Consider the following 16491-nt stretch of genomic DNA (forward strand, 5'->3'; position numbering starts at 1 on the left):
GTTGATGGGCACTCTGCTCTCATCTGTCCTCTGTGGAGCTGGGTTCGCACTGTGTCTGATGGCAGCCAGGGTGTTCCTGTTCCGTCTGTGAGCTGGCTGACCCTGCGCAGAGGGGTGCGTGGCCCTTCTCCTGCCCTGGCTGGGAGCTGACCTGTTAGCGTGTTTGCTGTTAGCGGCAGGTGCCTTTCCTCAGCGCGGTGCTTTGCTTGTAATAAACAGCTCCCAGTGAATGGCATTTGCCCGCAGACCGAGCTCTTGCTGTGAACAAGCCTCCCTTGGTGCTGGGAGTGTTCTCTGCTGTATCCAGAACAGCAGTGGGCTCTGTGGTGGAGACACAAGGTTCCTGTTGTTTCTCTTTGAGGCCTTGGCTTGTCCTCCACGCTCTGAGTGTGAGGCCAGGCTGGGAAGCTGGGTTGACCTAATCTCTGCCCTTGGACTCTTGGTGGCATCACTCATTCGCCTCTTCCCAGGGATTTTTTTTGCAATACTTGGCTCTAAAGCAGCCCAGTGTATGGGTCGCTCTGGTATCGGGCCCAAACGGGCTGGGTGGGGATTTCAGACTCTGCAAGAGACTCCTCAAACTTGATTGATTGATTTTATTTTAAGATACCTTGGAAAAGAGGAATGAAACCTCTCTCCGCATGGCTGGCCTTCTGGAACTATCCCCTTGACTGAAGAGCAAGAGCCTACCTGAGGGTGCAGCCCAGCCCGGAGGTACCAACCGCCCTTCTTCCTCCAGCACCAGGGTAATCTCCACTGCCGGGTGTTTGGCAGCCAGGCCTTTCTGAAACCCTGGTGAGAGGCTCACGTGCCACCCGCCCTGCTGTGGAATCTGGATCTGGGAAATATTTTCCTTCTGCCAGTTAGGCTCTTTGCTGCCTGTGAGCTTGATGGCTCCTCATTCCTCCCCATGCTGCGCCACTTTAGGCTCCATCTCCCGGCGAAGCCCAGCTCCCAGGTCTTGGTATAAATGGAAACAAGTTAGGGAAATGTGTGGTTGCAGCGATCCTGGGATCGGCCTCAGATTAACTTTTCCATGCCGGGCTTCTGGCTCTGGGAATTTCAGGTGCTTTGGTTCTGTGCCATTTGCAAACCCTCTGGTGGTAGCTTAGGGTCCCGGACCCTGGCTGTGGCTGAGTGATGATCGCTGTTTATCAGAGTGTGAGTGCTGACTTCCCCGAGGGCACTAGGCTGCGGAGAGGCAGGAGCTGGGTTCTAAGGCCCCGTTTCAAGGTAGCTCTTGAATCTCAAACTACGGTTCTTCTTAATCTCCCTCTGGGGAAAAAACCCCAAACAAAACATCCTCTTCTGTCTTTACTTCCTAGTTAGTTGATCCTCGCCTCACCTCTCTGCCATGGCTTCTGGAGGGGAGGGTCCGACTGATGGCTTCCCTGACTGGGCTGACACCAGCATCGATCTCAGCTCGCCAGGCCTCGCCAAGGCCAGCGCCTCCATGCTGGACAATGGGGAGGACTTCGAAGTCCTCGATGAGGATGACGACGATGACGACTTGAGTGAACTCCCCCCTTTGGAGGACATAGGGACAGGAAGGACCCCACCAGCCAGAGATGACACCCAGGCACCTGAGTCAGAGCAAGCCCCAGAGGAGGCCTCCGATATGCCCCAGGCAGCTGAGGAGTGGCTTGATGTTTTGGGTAAGATCCTGTGTAGGAAGATGCCATGCTGTTTCCTGTTATCGTAAGCCCTTCCCCTTCTCCCTGCCTCCCAGTGAGGGCAAGCAAGCTGATGTCAGGGCTCCCATGTGCCCCTGGCAGCAGCTCTGGAGCTGGCAGGAGATGCTGTAGTGGTGTGGGAAAGGGGGCCCGAAGATGTGGCAGATGCCTCGCTATGGAGCCTTTGGCCTGTCTGTACCCCGGTCAGGTGTCAGCAGTCATTGCGGTTTGATTACAGTGCCTCCTGTGAATCAGGTGTGCGTTCATTCAGGAGAGGTCTTGGCCCAGCCTCCAGCAGTATGCAGGTTGTTGGCCTGGATCACCGCAGCATTCAGAGTGTGCTAGAGCTTCCCAAGAAGAAAAAGATCTGGGGACTGTGGTGGCTAATCCCCTGAACGAGAGCACCCAGTGAGACGCTGTGGCAAAAGGGCTAATGCCATCCTGGGAAGCACAAACGGGGGGATGGTGAGTGGGTGCAGAGAGGTTATGTCACTTCTGCACTTGGCACTGGTGTGACCGCGGCTGGAATCCTGCGTCCAGCGGTGGTGCCCAAAGTTCAGGAAGAATGCTCATACTTAGAGAGAAAAGCCACGAGGCTGATGAAAGGATTTGATGATGTGCCCCTCCGGGAGGGACTTGGAAGCTCAGTCTGTTTGTCACACCAAAGAGGTTAAGGAAGACTTGGTCTGTCTAAGTCCCTACCTGGAAACAGAGATCTGATGATGGGCTCTTCAGCACAGCAGACTAGGGGACGATGTAACACAACCGAAGGGCTGGAAGTTGAAGCCAGACCAATTCAGACTGGAAATAAGCTGTAAATTTTCAACAGTGAGAGTCATTAACTCATTTACCAAGGGGTGAAGTGGATTCTCGATCGCTGGTGATTTTAAAGTCAAGATTGGATGATTTTCCAAAAGTTTTATAGATCCTAAGGTCAGAAAGATGATCACAATGAGCCTAGTCTGACCCCCTGCAGAACACAGGCCAGAGACCTGCCCCCCCAATAATCCCTAGAGCAGATTGGTTAGAGAAACATCCAGTCTTGATTTAAAAGTGGCCAGTGATAGAGACTCCCCCGTGACCCTTGGTAAATTGTCCCGATGGCTAAATACAAAGAGCTACTCTAGAATGAACAGGGGCAGGTTTCTGGTCTCTGTTACCTGGGAGCTCAGAGTAGCTGATCACAACGGTGCTTTCTGGCCTTGGAACCTACAAAGTGCTGAGCGAGACGCAGCCCCCGCCCCCGGGAGGTAAGTGGCGTCCCACAGCTAACGTCTCAGCAGAGAGGCATGGAGCGTGAACCCTCCCTCTTGTCTCTAGCCCAGTCCCTCCCTGGCAGGATAGTAACAGGTTGGTGGTGGTTGCTGGGGGTGAGTTTGCTTTGTCCCGTTCTCCCTCCTCGGTGTCTGTATCCAGGAGCCTTGGTTCCCCAAGGCTGTGAATCCAGTGGTTCTTCAGGGCCACCACATTCTTGTCAACATGAGCCACGGGAGCAGTGGCTGCGTGGCCAGCTCTGAGCCCGGCATCAGCTCCCTAGTGGGAATGTGCCAATTTGGCTGCCTGCCTTCCTACTTTAAACCCAAGTAGAGGTGGGCGGCATGAGCCAAGACAGCCTTTCTCCCTCCCGCTGGCTGTGATGTGCTTCTGGCTCCTGTCTGTCTGTCCAGGGAGTGGCTTACTCAAGAAGAAGACTCTAGTGCCAGGTCAAGGCGTGGAGAGCCGGCCACGCAAAGGCCAGGATGTCACTGTCCGACTTAAGGCGATGCTGGAGGATGGCAGCGTGGTGGAGGACAATCCCAGCCTCTCCTTCACCTTGGGAGACTGCGACGTCATGCAGGTAGATGCAAGGTGGCTGAGGCCTGTGTGCTCTGGAGGTGTTTGGAGCAGGGGAGGAGAAGAATCTCTGCACAGCACTGACCTGCCTGGGGGAACCCAGCCTGTGTGCAAAGCCTGGTTCATTGATCTGGGAAAGTTCAGGTGGGAGGGCCCGGTGTGAGTCAGACTCCTGCTTCCTCTGGGCCCAGTATCCTGCCTGCCCCAAGTGACTGCAGACACCTGGTGCTCCAGGGAGAGCTCTTGTTCCTTTGTCATCTCCATAATGCACCTGGCTAATTGAGGAATGCTGTATGTGGGGCAGTGCAAGGGAGGAAGGCCCAGAAAATTTCTTCTTTATCCCCATGAGGCAGAGGCCATTTATCTTACGCCCAGCTGCCATGTAGCTCTGTGGATTTGGCAGCTGGCAGCTCCTCTAAGAACTCGGGGAGAGAGGGGAGGTGGAGCGGGAGCGCATCCTCCCTGGCGACCCACAGGAGCTGTGTGAGTGCTTCCTTTGCCTGCCTTGGCAGCGGGGCTCCCTGCCTTGCTCGAAGACACCTGGTCGCTTTGGCCGATTGACCCGGTGCTCTGTGCAGAGACCCAATTCTGGGACCTACAGGCTGATGCCCTCTTGCCCTGCCCTGCTCTGTCCCTGCATTGTGCCATGTTCACTCTGGTTTGCCTGGTGCCTGTCCGGCCTGCATGCTGAGCTGCTCTGTGCTGGTTTAATGGCCTATCCAGCAGAACAGCCCCTTTGCCCACACTACAGCAGCCCTCTGGGGAGGAGCCCAAGTCTGGCTGTGGGATTTGAATCCATGACCACCCGCTCCCGTGCAGAGAGGGCCCTCCGCTGACCTCCCTCTGAACTCTGGGTCCCTGCAGGCCCTAGACCTGTGTGCACAGCTGATGGAAATGGGAGAAACTGCCTTGATCATGTCGGATGCCAAGTACTGCTACGGCCCGCAGGGCAGGTGAGTGGGGTCCTGGGACTTGTGAAGAGGTAACCACAGCAGGACCAAAGGGAGCGGGGGGATCCTTGGAGAGGAGGCTTAGCCGGTGCGGCCTCTGGCCTGCAGCAGCGAGGCCAAAGCCTGGAGTCTCTGCCGTGCGGAGAGTGAGAGGAGGTGTTGGTCTCAGGGCTGGCTCAACCCATTAGATGACCTGGGCGGTCGGCCAGGGTGCTAACATTTGGGGGGCGGTGACTGCTCGGCCAGATGTTTGGCCACCCTGGTCTTCGTTGGTATTTCGGGGGCGGGATCTTCCGCCGCCTGGAGCGCCAAAAAAGCTGGCAGTGCTCCTGGTTGGTCTTGTTACGGTTCCTCATCGACGTGTCCCCAGCGCGGTTCACCCCCCAGCCGCAGTCCCAGTAGATAAGCCCAGGTGTCAGTCGGGGTGGGGTGGGATTTCTCCAGGGCGGGAATGAGGCATAGCTGGCAACAGGGTCTGTTCTGCTGCCCTCCCTGGTCTGGCTGCCTCCGCACATGTCAGTCTTTGGGGTGCACCTTTCCCCAGTGCTGAATCTGCATGGCTCCTCGGCAGCCCGGGGGTGTTCGGGGGCAGCAGCTGGCGCTGGGCAGCTCTGATGCAGAGCGATAGCGTTGCTGGCCCCAGAGCCACAGCAGCCTGGGCTGGGCCCATTCTTCCTCCTGCAAGAGGTGCCATCGCATCTCCTCCATCATGTGAGCAGGAGCCCTGACATCCCGCCCCACGCAGTCCTCACCCTGGAAGTTCAGCTGCTGGCCGTGCAGGACGCTCCCGACCTGGAGCTCCTCCATGGGAGAGAGAAAATCCAGCTGGCCAATCGCAAGCGGGAACGCGGGAACTTCTACTACCAGCAGGCAGACTACGTGCTGGCCATCAACTCCTACGATATCGCCCTGAGGACCATTGACTCCAGTTCCAAAGGTACCTGCCCTGCCCTGGGGTCAGCCAGTCCTGCCCAGGCAGTGGGGCTCTGGGAAGTGGAGTTACTGCACATCTGAGGTGTCTCCACCACCACTCGGCTCAGCCCTCCTCGTCCTCGTGTGTGATGCTGGCCCCTCTGGGACACACTGCTCTTCGAACAGTGTCTCCTGGCCTGAGCCGGGGAGTCCCCAGCGCGGGAGCTGGGTCTCCTGGCAGCCTGTGTCTCTTGGGAGCTGTTGCCCTCTGAGATGCCTCCTTGCCTGGGGCACTCCTGCAGTGCCAGGGGAGATTTTTTGGAAAGCAGGGTTTGGTGGCTTTACAGCCTGCTTCCTTCATTGCCCACCTGCTCCTCACCCAGCATCCCCTGTGAGCAACCATAGCAGCATGATTCTGAGATCCGGGTCTCCATGGGCACCCTCTGTTGGTGTGTCCGTGGCTGTGAGCCCCTTGGAGCAGAGGCTGGCTCCTCTCTGCCCTGCCCAGAGCCCAGCAGCGGCCTATTGGAGCTCCCCCAGGGGTAACCCTCCTGGGCTCTTGGTGGCCCAGGTGAGGTCTAGACACCTCCATGGCTTGCAGGATAGGGAGGTGGGTTCCCTGCAATGCAAAACGAAGGGAACTGGAGCAGGGTTGGAAAGCAGCTGTACTGCAGATGTAATTCAGCTCTGGGATCTCTGCAGTCAACTTTAGGCCGGAGGAGGAGGCTGAGCTGCTGGAGGTGAAGGTGAAATGCCTCAACAACCTGGCAGCTTCTCAGCTCAAGCTGGACCATTATGAGGCTGCTCTGAGATCCTGCACCCAAGTCCTGGAGCACCAGCCGGAGAACATCAAGGCCCTCTTCCGCAAGGGGAAGGTAAGGGTGGGGCTCTGTGCTGCATGAGGCCCCCTCCCTTTGGCAACGGGAGCGTCAGATGGAGACTCTGGCCTCTCGCGGCCTGGGTGAGAGCATGTCCACTGGGGGTGGCCAGGGCCTCTCTGCTCAGCTTTGTGGCTTGTCTTGTCTTCCAGGTGCTGGCACAGCAGGGAGAGTACAGCGAGGCTATACCACTCCTCAAAGCAGCTTTGAAGCTGGAGCCATCAAACAAGGTAGGCTGCTGTGCCCGCTGCTGGCTGGGCTGCTGCTGCATTGGGCTTGGGTAGCGGGTTCCTCTGCCTGCTGGGATGGAAGCGAGCAACCAGCTGAGGATTTTCCCTGCTGGAGCCGCCAGGCTCCTGGTTGTGTGGCATCGCGTCACTGAGACTCTGTGTTCTTGTTGCCAGCGATCCTGGCATGGGGAGGCCGACTGCAGCAGGTCAGTGCTGCTCTGCTGGCCCATGCGAGGCAGGCAGTGTCTCCTGGGGGCTCAGATTCAGTGGTGCCATATGGTGTGTGTTCACACTGCGTAGTGCAGAGACTGAACCTGCTCTGGCTACAGATGGGAAAACGGATCTACTGGGTCTCTGCTTTTTCCCCTTTCTCCTTTGCCCCCAGAATCAAGTCCCATGGCAGGCATGGCCCCCTCCAGCCTAGGCTTTGTTAAAAATGCCCCCTCCATGGATGGTTCCAGCCCAGCAACTTCCAGTGTCTTGGGCCATCATTGCAGGAGGTGGGGCGGGAAGCAAGCCCTGGCTCCTTGCTTGGCACTCAGGGCATGACTGCCCTGGGAGCAGCCCCATAGAGCTAGACTCCAGTTCAGCACATGGGCCGGGACGAGCTCTGGGTAGAGAATTTCCTGCTGCAGGAGTGGAAGCCCTGAGGCAGCCTGGAAATACCCCGGATGGCAGTGAGGATCGTGGACCAGGGCAGAAAACACAAACACTCCATGTGGCAGGGCAGAGAGCAGAGTAGGGCTTTGCTCTGGGGATGAGCGCTCCCTGTCTGTCAGCGAGTGCCCCTGACTATGAAAAGGCATCTCAGTGGGCACTTCACTGCAGAGGTGTTAGACTTTATATCCCTGTGGCACCTAAAGGCCACAGATAAGATGGGCCCAGTGTGCTAGGGGCTGTACAAACCTAGTGAATGACGATCCCTGCCCCAAAGAGCCTACAGTGTAAAAGGGGGCATCTCTGCTAGGAAGAGAGGTGGTGTTTGTGATGGGTTGGATCACAGAAACCCTCTTGGGAGCTGCCACCTGATGTGCCAAGACTACTTCTACCCCTGCCTTCCCTGCCAGCTCAGGGCCCCACCACCCTGTCTTGCTGAGCCAGACACCCTTCCCTGCTCCAACAAAGACCCAGGGTCTGAATTACTTGCCCCAAAGCTGCAGGTTTACCTGAAAGCAGTTAACAGGAGTGTTTTTGTCTTTAACACTCAGATGCCCAGCTCCCAATGGGGTCTAAACCCAAATAAATCTGTTTTACCCTATATAGAGCTTATGCAGGGTAAACTCATAAATTGTTCGCCCACTATAACACTGATAGAGAGAGATGCACAGCTGTTGCTCCCCCAGGTATTAATACATACTTTGAGTTAATTAATAAGTAAAAAATGATTTTATTAAATACAGAAAGTAGGATTTAAGTGGTTCCAAGTAGTAACAGACAGAACAAATTAAGTCACCAAGCAAAATAAAATAAAATCAAACAATACAGATAAGATCCTCAACAGTTCCAGAGTGCTCCCTTTTACAAACTTAAACTCCTTTTAGCCTGGGTCCAGCAATCACTCAACCCCTTGCACACTGTCCTTTGTTCCAGTTTCTTTCAAGTATCCTGTGGGGTGGAGAGGCTCTCTCTTTAGCCTCTATGTGGAGGTGCCAGATTCTAACTCTTCAAATAGAGTAGGTGAAAAGGAGGCTCTGTCTAATTCCTTCCCCCCACGGGGGCAGATTCTGCTCTGGCGATGTCTTGCTGCACAGCAAGGGACTGCACCCAAGAATTCCTCATGGGCTCGCAACTCTCATGAAAGCTATTGGACGTGACACCCTCCTAACAGGACCGATCTGGCAGACAGCCTGTGGGGTTTGGACAAGCAGCAATCACTGGGCTAACTTGTTGCATTTCACTCTCAAAAGCATCTTAAATACACCGTCTGGAATCCAATCTTCTCTTGGGCGCCACTGATTTTTATTACTTTGGAAACAGTCAGATTAAATTTGGCTCGAAAGGCTGTTTTTTGAAAGGCTCCTCTTTCCAGAGCCTAAATCTCTTTCCATGAAAGGCAGAAACTGGAAATTCTGCATAGCTTGTCAAAGAAGAGCTCTTCCCCTGCAGTGCTCGGCTAGCGTACAGGAACCAAAGCAAGACGCCCCCGACTCATTGCTCCAAATGAGAGAAGTCACGGGGAGAGCCCATCAGTGGGGAACAGCAAACTTGGATCTTTTAAATTAGCTGAGTCTTAGAAACACCCAGGATAAATAACAGGAGTCCAGGTACTTTTCACCATGCCATGTGCCTTTACAAAGCCACTTCGTGGGATAGCCTGCTGTGAAGAGACAAGTATCCAGCTTCCCACAGCAGAGGGCGCAGTCCCACTACACAAGTGGCAAAGGCCGGAAGCCAAATACCTGACTCTTTCCAGGCCCTGGGTGTGTGTCTTGTCCGCACTCGACTCTGTTCTAGTTCTTCTGATGTGGGCTTTGGGAGCCGGCTAGTGGCCGCTAGGAATCCTCAGCCCGTGGGGCGGGGGCTATTACTGCTGTATCCCAGAGAGTGGGGCTGAGACAGTGACCTCTCGCCACCCAAAGTACTGGGAAAATGCCCCTAAATGATCTCGAACCTCTCTTGTCTGAACCTAGCTCAGCTCTAAGATGGTAGGACTACAGGGCAATACGGGCCGCGTGCTGAGTTCTATGCTGCGCAGGGACTAGCCTGTACCTCTTGTGAAACCTCGGGGCTTTCCAGCGGAACTTCCTGGTGCTCCCAGGGATGCAGGTCAGGAGGGAGTGGATTTCAGTCGCAGAATCCACTAAATTTTGTCACTGCTTCTTAGAGCAGCCGGGTGACCACGCTAAAGAGACTGGCAGGGGCTTGACGGATCCTGCTAGAGTCCAACTTCCGGCTGATCTTAACTGACCCTCTCCTCCCTTGTCCAGTCTCTCTGGTGGGAATCTGAACAAACACTGCTGCATTGCTGCCGTTCTTGGTGTCTTGGACAGAGAGTTTCTCATTTACAACCAAAAAAAAGTCCTTTTCCAATCAGCACACAGTGCCGCTTCCCGCAAGGTGGCCTTTGGCCTCTCGCCCAGCCAAAGTCCCCTTCCGATGGGCCCTTATACCTAGTGAGCAGGGACAGGTTCGGCTTCCAGGAAGGATGGAATCTGACATCCGTTCCGTCTCTTCAGAGCTATTGGGGGGGATGGGGTTCTGGTGTGTCCATCCATCCGTCCAGCCATCTCGCTCTTCCCTTCACTCTTGCTTTCCCGTAAAGCCCCTGTGATGGGGTCTGTTTACCCCACACTAGCCCAGACAGAGTTAAGCCCCAGGTATTGACAGCGGAAGTCCCGCCTCCCTGGCAACACTGGGCATGCTCTATAAAGGGAGGCAGACCAGCTCATTCTGGGCTGGAGGCTGCAGGGGAAGGACCTGCCTGGGAAGCTCCTGTGGAGGGCCAGCCACAGCCTCTGACCGCACCAGGAATCCAAGCCGTCCATGGCCCGCCTGCACCCCCGACAACTGGAGGAAACCCTGGGGACGACTGGCCCTGCCAAGCACAGGGGAAACTCCAACACAGGCTCTGGTAGGAAGTGACCCAGGGAGGGTGATGAGTGGAATGTCCCACCTGGGGGAACTCGGCATGTTTCTGTAGGACCCCTGCGCTGAGTTAGGGCCTGGTGTGGTCAGGTGGGCCCAGACCCCGCTACCAGGGCTGCCGCAATGCTTTGTAGACTCTGGCCGCTAGGCCATATTGCCCTATGCTGAAGGGCTGCTTCATAGACTGTGACGGATGGGCCACGCGGCTTGACCCTAGGGGCGTGGGCTAGTGCAGCCCCATACTGCTGTGTACCTTCACTGGCTGAGGTGGGCCAGCCTCTGCTCCGCTCTCGCTTGACCCTGGTCCACATGTCTCTTAGATGCAGTGCAGCTCCAGGCAGCAGCTCTCCAAGCGCGTGCCTGGGGCGGCAAGCCGTAGGGGGCGCTCTGCTGGCGCCGTGAGGGCAGCAGGCAGGGTGCCTTCGGTGGCACGCCTGCGGAGGGTGCGCTGGTCCCGCGGCTTTGGCGGACCAAAGTGTGGGACCAGCGGGCCTTCCATGCTTGGGGCGGCAAAATGTCTAGAGCCGCCCCTGCATTGATGTGTTTACTCCAAGCCTGGGCTGCTTTCCCTCCTCCCAAGCCGGGTCTCTGCTCCCAGCCCCATGAATCTCACAGAAAATAGTGGGACCTGGGGGCAGCCTGGCTAGGCTGCCATGCCCAGCACCTGCCAGGAGCTCAGGCCTGAGCCTGACAGCAGTGTCCTGCCATAACAGTTGTGGCACTGGCTGCAGCTCCACCCTGGAAGAGGCTGGAAGCCGCAGGACCTGCTTTGCCTGGGACCCTCCTGTTGTCCTGCCCTTGCTGGTTCCCTTCTCCTCTGCTGGGGATTCCATGGCCTGACCAGCAGCCCCAGCCAGGCAGGGCAAGCAGCAATCCCCAGGGGTTGTGATGGGCCTGTTGCGGCTGATGGAGCCAGGCTGAGCCACGTGCTCGTGGAGGGATCTGGTTTGGTGGCGGGGCTGGGGGGAAGAGGAATTATAGCAGGACTTTGCTCCAGGGTGGGGCTCCGGCAGACCAACTGCAAAGGTGTGGCTTTGTTACCCACCACTAGGGTGCATCTCGCCCTCTAACAGCGGATCTCAAACTCTTTTTTACTGGCAACTCTTTTCACATCGCAAGCCTCTGAATGTGACCCCCCCCCCATAAGTTAAACACACTGTTAAATATATTTAACACCATTATAAGTCTTGGAGGCAAAGTGGGGTTTAAGGTGGAGGTTGACAGCTCATGACCCCCCCATGACCTTGCCACCCCCTGAGGGGTCCTGACCCCCAGTTTGGGAACCCTTGCTCTAGAGGGCTGGAGTAAATACAAGGCCCTGTCACTCACACGTGAGGCTCTCAGAGATGGGAAACTGAGGCACAGAAGTGATGTGTCTTGCTGTACAGCAAGACACATACTCAGGAGTCATTGTTCTGAGCTGCCTGCTCTCCCAGGCAGAGGCCTGGCCTGCCTGAACTGAGCAGCCTGGGTGTGCTGCCCCTGCTCAGAGTGGGGACTAGGTGGCAGTGGGGCGAGGCGGCTTGGGCACAGATGGCTTCCGCTGCCCAGGGGGGTGGCGCAGCCTTGATGTCTGAGCTCCTCTGTGCAGCCCTCGGACACCCAGTTTGGCAGAGCCTGTCTCTGAGGGGCTGCTGGCTCTGTGTCCTCGCAGGGCTGTTGTGTTGCTCTTTCCTCCCTGCTCCCGTGTGCAGAGCGCCCTGGGAGCTGGCTGGAGAGGGGAAGTGGGGCTGGCGTCTTATGTGTGCCTGGCTGTCTCGCTCCCAGACTATCCATGCGGAGCTCTCCAAGTTGGTGAAGAAACATGCGGAGCAGAAGAACGTGGAGACGGCAATGTACAGGAAGATGCTGGGGAACGCCAGCACCACTGCACCGTGCAAAGACAAGGCGCCCCGGGTGAGTAGTGGAGGATGCGGGGGTGGGAAAGAGCCTGGGAAAGCAGCAATGTGCTGGGGCCTCTGAGATCTCTCCTGGCTCCCTGAATCGTTCCGTGCTTGCTGTGTTCTGGCTGCCACTCCCTGTGCCCCCACGTGCTGGCGGAGCAGGCTGCAGAGTGCGTGAGCCCTGCTGGGGCTCTCCTAGTCAGCACAGAGCCAGCACGTGCCAGAGAAACTGCTGTTGAGTGCCAGGCTCTGAGCTGAATCTGGAGCTGCCAGCTAGAGGGGTCTGTGGTAGAGAGGGCAGAGGTGCCTGCTGGTTGTGGCTGGTTGTGAGGGGGCAGGCTGCAGGTGGGGCAGAGGCATGGCTCCCGATCTGGCAGCCCAGAGAGCTGCAACGCCATCGGTCCACTTGATGGCACCGCCCCTGGCCAGATAAAGGGAGCCCCCTCCCCTTCTCTACTCCGCACAGGCTGCCAGTCATGCCCTGCTTTGCCCAAATGCTCTTGGGGCAGGGAACCTCCCTGCACCCCAATTTAGGATTGGGGTTGCCAACCCCCCCATGTGGCAGGCACAGGACTGGTCCCTCCTGCTCTTTCCATGCTGCTTTTGGGCCCCAGAGCCAGCGGGGTTCTAACGAATTCCTGTCAAGGGTGGACTACCCCTGGAGCACCCCCGGCTGGCTTGGCTGGCTCTCCTCTAACATTCGTGGCTCTTTCCTTCCCCTCCAGTCTATTCCCTGGAAGTGGCTCTTCGGCGCAACAGCTGTAGCGCTCGGTGGCGTGGCCTTGTCCGTCGTCATAGCCGCAAGGAATTAGCGTAGTCTGCGGAGAGGCCGAAGGAGCTGTGCCACACCCCAATCTGTTCACCAGCTGCCCCGGCACCTCCAGATCTGCCCCGGTGAGGACTGTCTGATTTTTCTCTCCCTAGAGCGGAGCTGGGGCTCTGTGCGTTGCTCCACTCCCCCTTCCCACTGATTGTAAATCACAGAATCAACCTCCTTTGCCTGAGGGTCCTGGCCAGCAGCAGTTGCGGTGACACCTTTGCAGCAGGATGGGGCATGAGTGGAGGGACGGCAGGCCAGGTGGAGATGCCCAGGGTGGGTGAGCCCTCTGCGTGTGGGATGAACAGCCCAGCATCTCTGCACCTTGACTGCTGGTCCGTCATTGTCCTATCCCGCGGAACCTGCGACCTGGTGCCAGCAGAGCAGTAACTTCTGGTGCCATCTGCCCCCTTCTGATGGTTAGGCAAGGAAGGGCTCCCCTAAAGAACCACTCTATGTTAAGGGATGCAGCTGTTTCTGGGGAAGGGTAGAGCAGGCAGGGCTTGTGTGGCCATGACTCTTGTTCTGCAGAGCCGAGGTCCATGGTGGGGGATGCTCTCCATGTGGCTGTAGGGGAGGGCATGCACTCAGCACCCCATCCCCTTAGTTACAGGGAGCTGGGAGCTGTGCCTATGGGTGAGGGCTGATTTTCCTGTTGTAAAGGGTTCTAGTGCCATTGCAGCCACCATGCTCTGCGACAGGCTCCCCGGGGTGTTGGAAGGTGGCACCTTGGCCCTGTCCCTGGATCCCTTGGGCAGTGGGGCTGGGTAGGAGCATACAGCCCCTCCAGCAGAGCTCTCGCTGGTACATCAGGGATGGGGGGGCTCTCTTGGAGCACGCCCTGCCCCTCAGCCTTCATGCGCACCCCGCTGCCCTCTTTACCACAGGGTGGGGTCCAGTGTGCCATGGCCAAGAACTGTCTTGGGAGCGTGAGATTTCCTCTGGAAGCAAAACGCCATGTGGCAGGAATGGTGCAGGGACAAAATGTCTGTGTGTCCATTTCATCCTGCTGGTGCCCAGGGCTTTGATCTCTCTACGGGTCCCCTAGGGAGGGTATTTCCCCTCTGACTGTATCTCTTTCCAGCCTTGGTCCTGGATTTCCCAGCTGCTCTGTCTCCCTCCCCACTGGGCAGCAGGGCCTATGTCTTCTGTGTGTCCGTACTGTCCTACCAGCTGCGCTTCTACAGAGTCAAAGTACTATTCCCCTCCAATCAACTGTGAAAACCCTCCAATAAAAGAACAAGTCACAACTGTGTCTCCTCCAGAGCTGGGCCTCTTCCTTGCTTTGGGTTTCTGTCCTGCTGGGGCAGGGGCGAGACCTGGCTGTAACCGCCTGGCCCTCGCACCAGGGGCTGTGAATGGGGCAGAGGCAGCAGCTGTGGCCACAAGCTGGGGGGTGATTATTTACCCTGCCCATCCATGCCCCCCTTGGTTCAGGTCTAGGTCTGGCTCCTCCCAGAGGAGGGACCTGTTGGATTCTCTGTTGGGCCAGCAGGGAGGGATGGAGTGCGAGGGGAGACCCTCCCCTGGCCAGGAGCCACAGCTGGTCCTTGGAAACACTTGCTGTGCAAGCATCCAACTTGCAGCATGTAGTCCAGGCTGTCCCCTTGGGGCGGGGGGTGTGTCTCCCCCACGTGCCTTTCAGCCCATCCTCCTTGGCCCTCAGCGCCCCCCCCCCCCCCCCCATGTCTTCATAGACTCATAGATTTTAAGGTCAGAAGGGACCATTATGATCATCTAGTCTGACCTCCTGCACAATGCAGGCCACAAAATCTCACCCACCCACTCCTGTAACAAACCTCTAACCTATGTCTGAGCCATTGAAGTCCTCAAATCGTGGTTTAAAAACTTCAAGGTGCAGAGAATCTTCCACCAACTGACCTGTGCCCCAGGCTGCAGAAGAAGGCAAAAACCCCCAGGGCTTCTGCCAATCTGCCCTGGAGGAAAATTCCTTCCCTATCCCAGATATGGTGATCGGTTAAACCCTGAGCATGCGAGCAAGACTCACTAGCCAGCACCCAGGAAAGAATTCTCTGTAGTAACTCAGATCCCACCCCATCTAACATCCCATCAGGCATATTTACTGCTAGTAGACAAAGGGGAAAACTCTTGTCTTTAATTGGGGCTCAGGAAATACCCAGCCCCTCTTCTGTAAGGGGAGCTGGCTGTGGGGCTTTGCTGGCTGGAGATCTGCCTTGGGCCAGCGGGGAGAGATGGTCCAGGCAGTGGGAGGGGGATTCTGAGCGGTGCTGGGGCAGTGGCTGATGAGGGGCAGGGCGGCTGTGTTGGCTTCCCTGGACAGCTGGCTAGGGGGTTGAGCAGCACCGTGAGCACCCCTGGCCCAGGAGCTGGCCCCTCGGGGGCAGAGGGGAGCAGTCAGTGCTGCTGGCACTGTTGCTTAGGTTGCAATGGGGGGCTGAAGCTTTGTTTGTTCTCACTGCTGCTAAATACGTGGGACAGGCCGGGACAGTGCTGCTCAGACCTGAGGAGGAAAAGCATTTGGCAGAGACCCAGCCCCTGTGCAGGGGTGGGGGCGAACAGATGGGGGAACAGGCCTGTCTTGCTGGCACCTTCTCCAACACCCAGAATCTTTCAGTCAGATGGCAGGGCCAGGCAGCCCTTCCCAGGAAACGCCTTTGGGGTCCCAGCACCTCAGGGAAGGGGGAGAATGGCCAATTGCACCAGCGGAGCTGCGGGCTGGACTGCAGACATGCACTGCTGGGATCAGGACGTGTCCAGTACCTCACAGCCTGGTGGGAAAAGCCTCCTGCAGCTGGGGCAGCCACCCTGGGCCCTGCACAGGTGGATCCATCCCCCACATATCCCTTCCAGAGGGCAGGGATGGGGATTTCTGGTTTGCTGTCACACTCTTGCACCTGCCCCTGTATTTACCTCTCACACACATGGCTCTCAGCTGCTGTGCAAGGAAACCAAGTCCACCTGCAGGCCAGGTTGCCGGGCACTGGAGCCACGATTCACCCCAGCCTCTGTCCGCCCATGGGCACCTGTACCCTGCGGTCTGCAGAGCAGAGCTTTGTTTCTGGCCAGGTGGCTCTGCAGCATGGCACTGTCTCTTCTTGGGGCCCTCTCCCGTCAGGTGAGACCAGGGGGAGTGCCACATGGGCCATGCCCATTGGGAAAGCCCTTTGGGGGAGCTGCTGAGTGAGTCCCCAGCACTCCTGAAAGCCTCTCCACATCTGGCAGCCCCACTCGCAGGCTAGGCCCATGTCGGTGTCTGCTACAAGGCAGGCAGAGTGCACTGCAGTGGGAACAGTGCAGGGGACTCAGGGTTGGGCTCTTCCTTTGCCTGCTGCGTTCTGAGCTGCTGGGCCATTACCTGCATCCCATGACCAAACTTTTCTCTGGACCCATTAGAATGAGCCCCTTCCTTGGTGTTTTTCATGAAAGCAGCTGGGACTCTCCTCTGGGACCCCAGGTGGTAGCATGAGATGTGCCATGGTGCCAGGGAGTTGGCAGCATGGAGCTCGGTCGGACCCTGGCCCTTTCTCCACTGCCAGTGGGAGACCATCAGCCACAGAAACCACGGTGTTCTCTGCGCCACATTGGGCCCAAACCTGCTGATGAGTCCAGAAAACCACTGGCTCCCTTGTGGCTGAAATACTGCAGATGCCAGCGCTCTCTGCCATAGGGCAGAGCACCGGGTGCCCAGTGGCTGCTGTTCCACTTCAATAAACAAAGTGCCAGCTGGCGGGCGGAGAGGACAAGCCCA

At 57.3% G+C, this 16491-nt stretch overlaps 1 protein-coding gene across 3 annotated transcripts; it reads left to right on the plus strand.

Moving 5' to 3' along the window:
* The first annotated feature begins 604 nt into the window (after positions 1-604).
* Positions 605-14025, plus strand: FKBP8 (FKBP prolyl isomerase 8). Of its 3 annotated transcripts, none has more exons than XM_032782814.2 (9): positions 605-714; positions 1326-1655; positions 3341-3510; positions 4371-4459; positions 5176-5393; positions 6071-6243; positions 6399-6476; positions 11829-11957; positions 12670-14025. In XM_032782814.2, exons 2-9 carry the CDS (start codon positions 1355-1357, stop codon positions 12754-12756), a joined length of 1245 nt encoding a protein of 414 aa, XP_032638705.1. In that variant the 5' UTR covers positions 605-714; positions 1326-1354; the 3' UTR covers positions 12757-14025. The 3 variants fall into 3 exon arrangements, with proteins under 3 accessions (XP_032638705.1, XP_032638708.1, XP_032638706.1); XM_032782817.2 differs by having other exon boundaries at positions 657-746; XM_032782815.2 differs by having other exon boundaries at positions 706-795.
* Positions 14026-16491: the final 2466 nt, after the last annotated feature.

Source organism: Chelonoidis abingdonii, chromosome 11 (genome assembly GCF_003597395.2).
Source record: "Chelonoidis abingdonii isolate Lonesome George chromosome 11, CheloAbing_2.0, whole genome shotgun sequence".
Lineage (NCBI taxonomy): Eukaryota > Metazoa > Chordata > Testudines > Testudinidae > Chelonoidis > Chelonoidis abingdonii.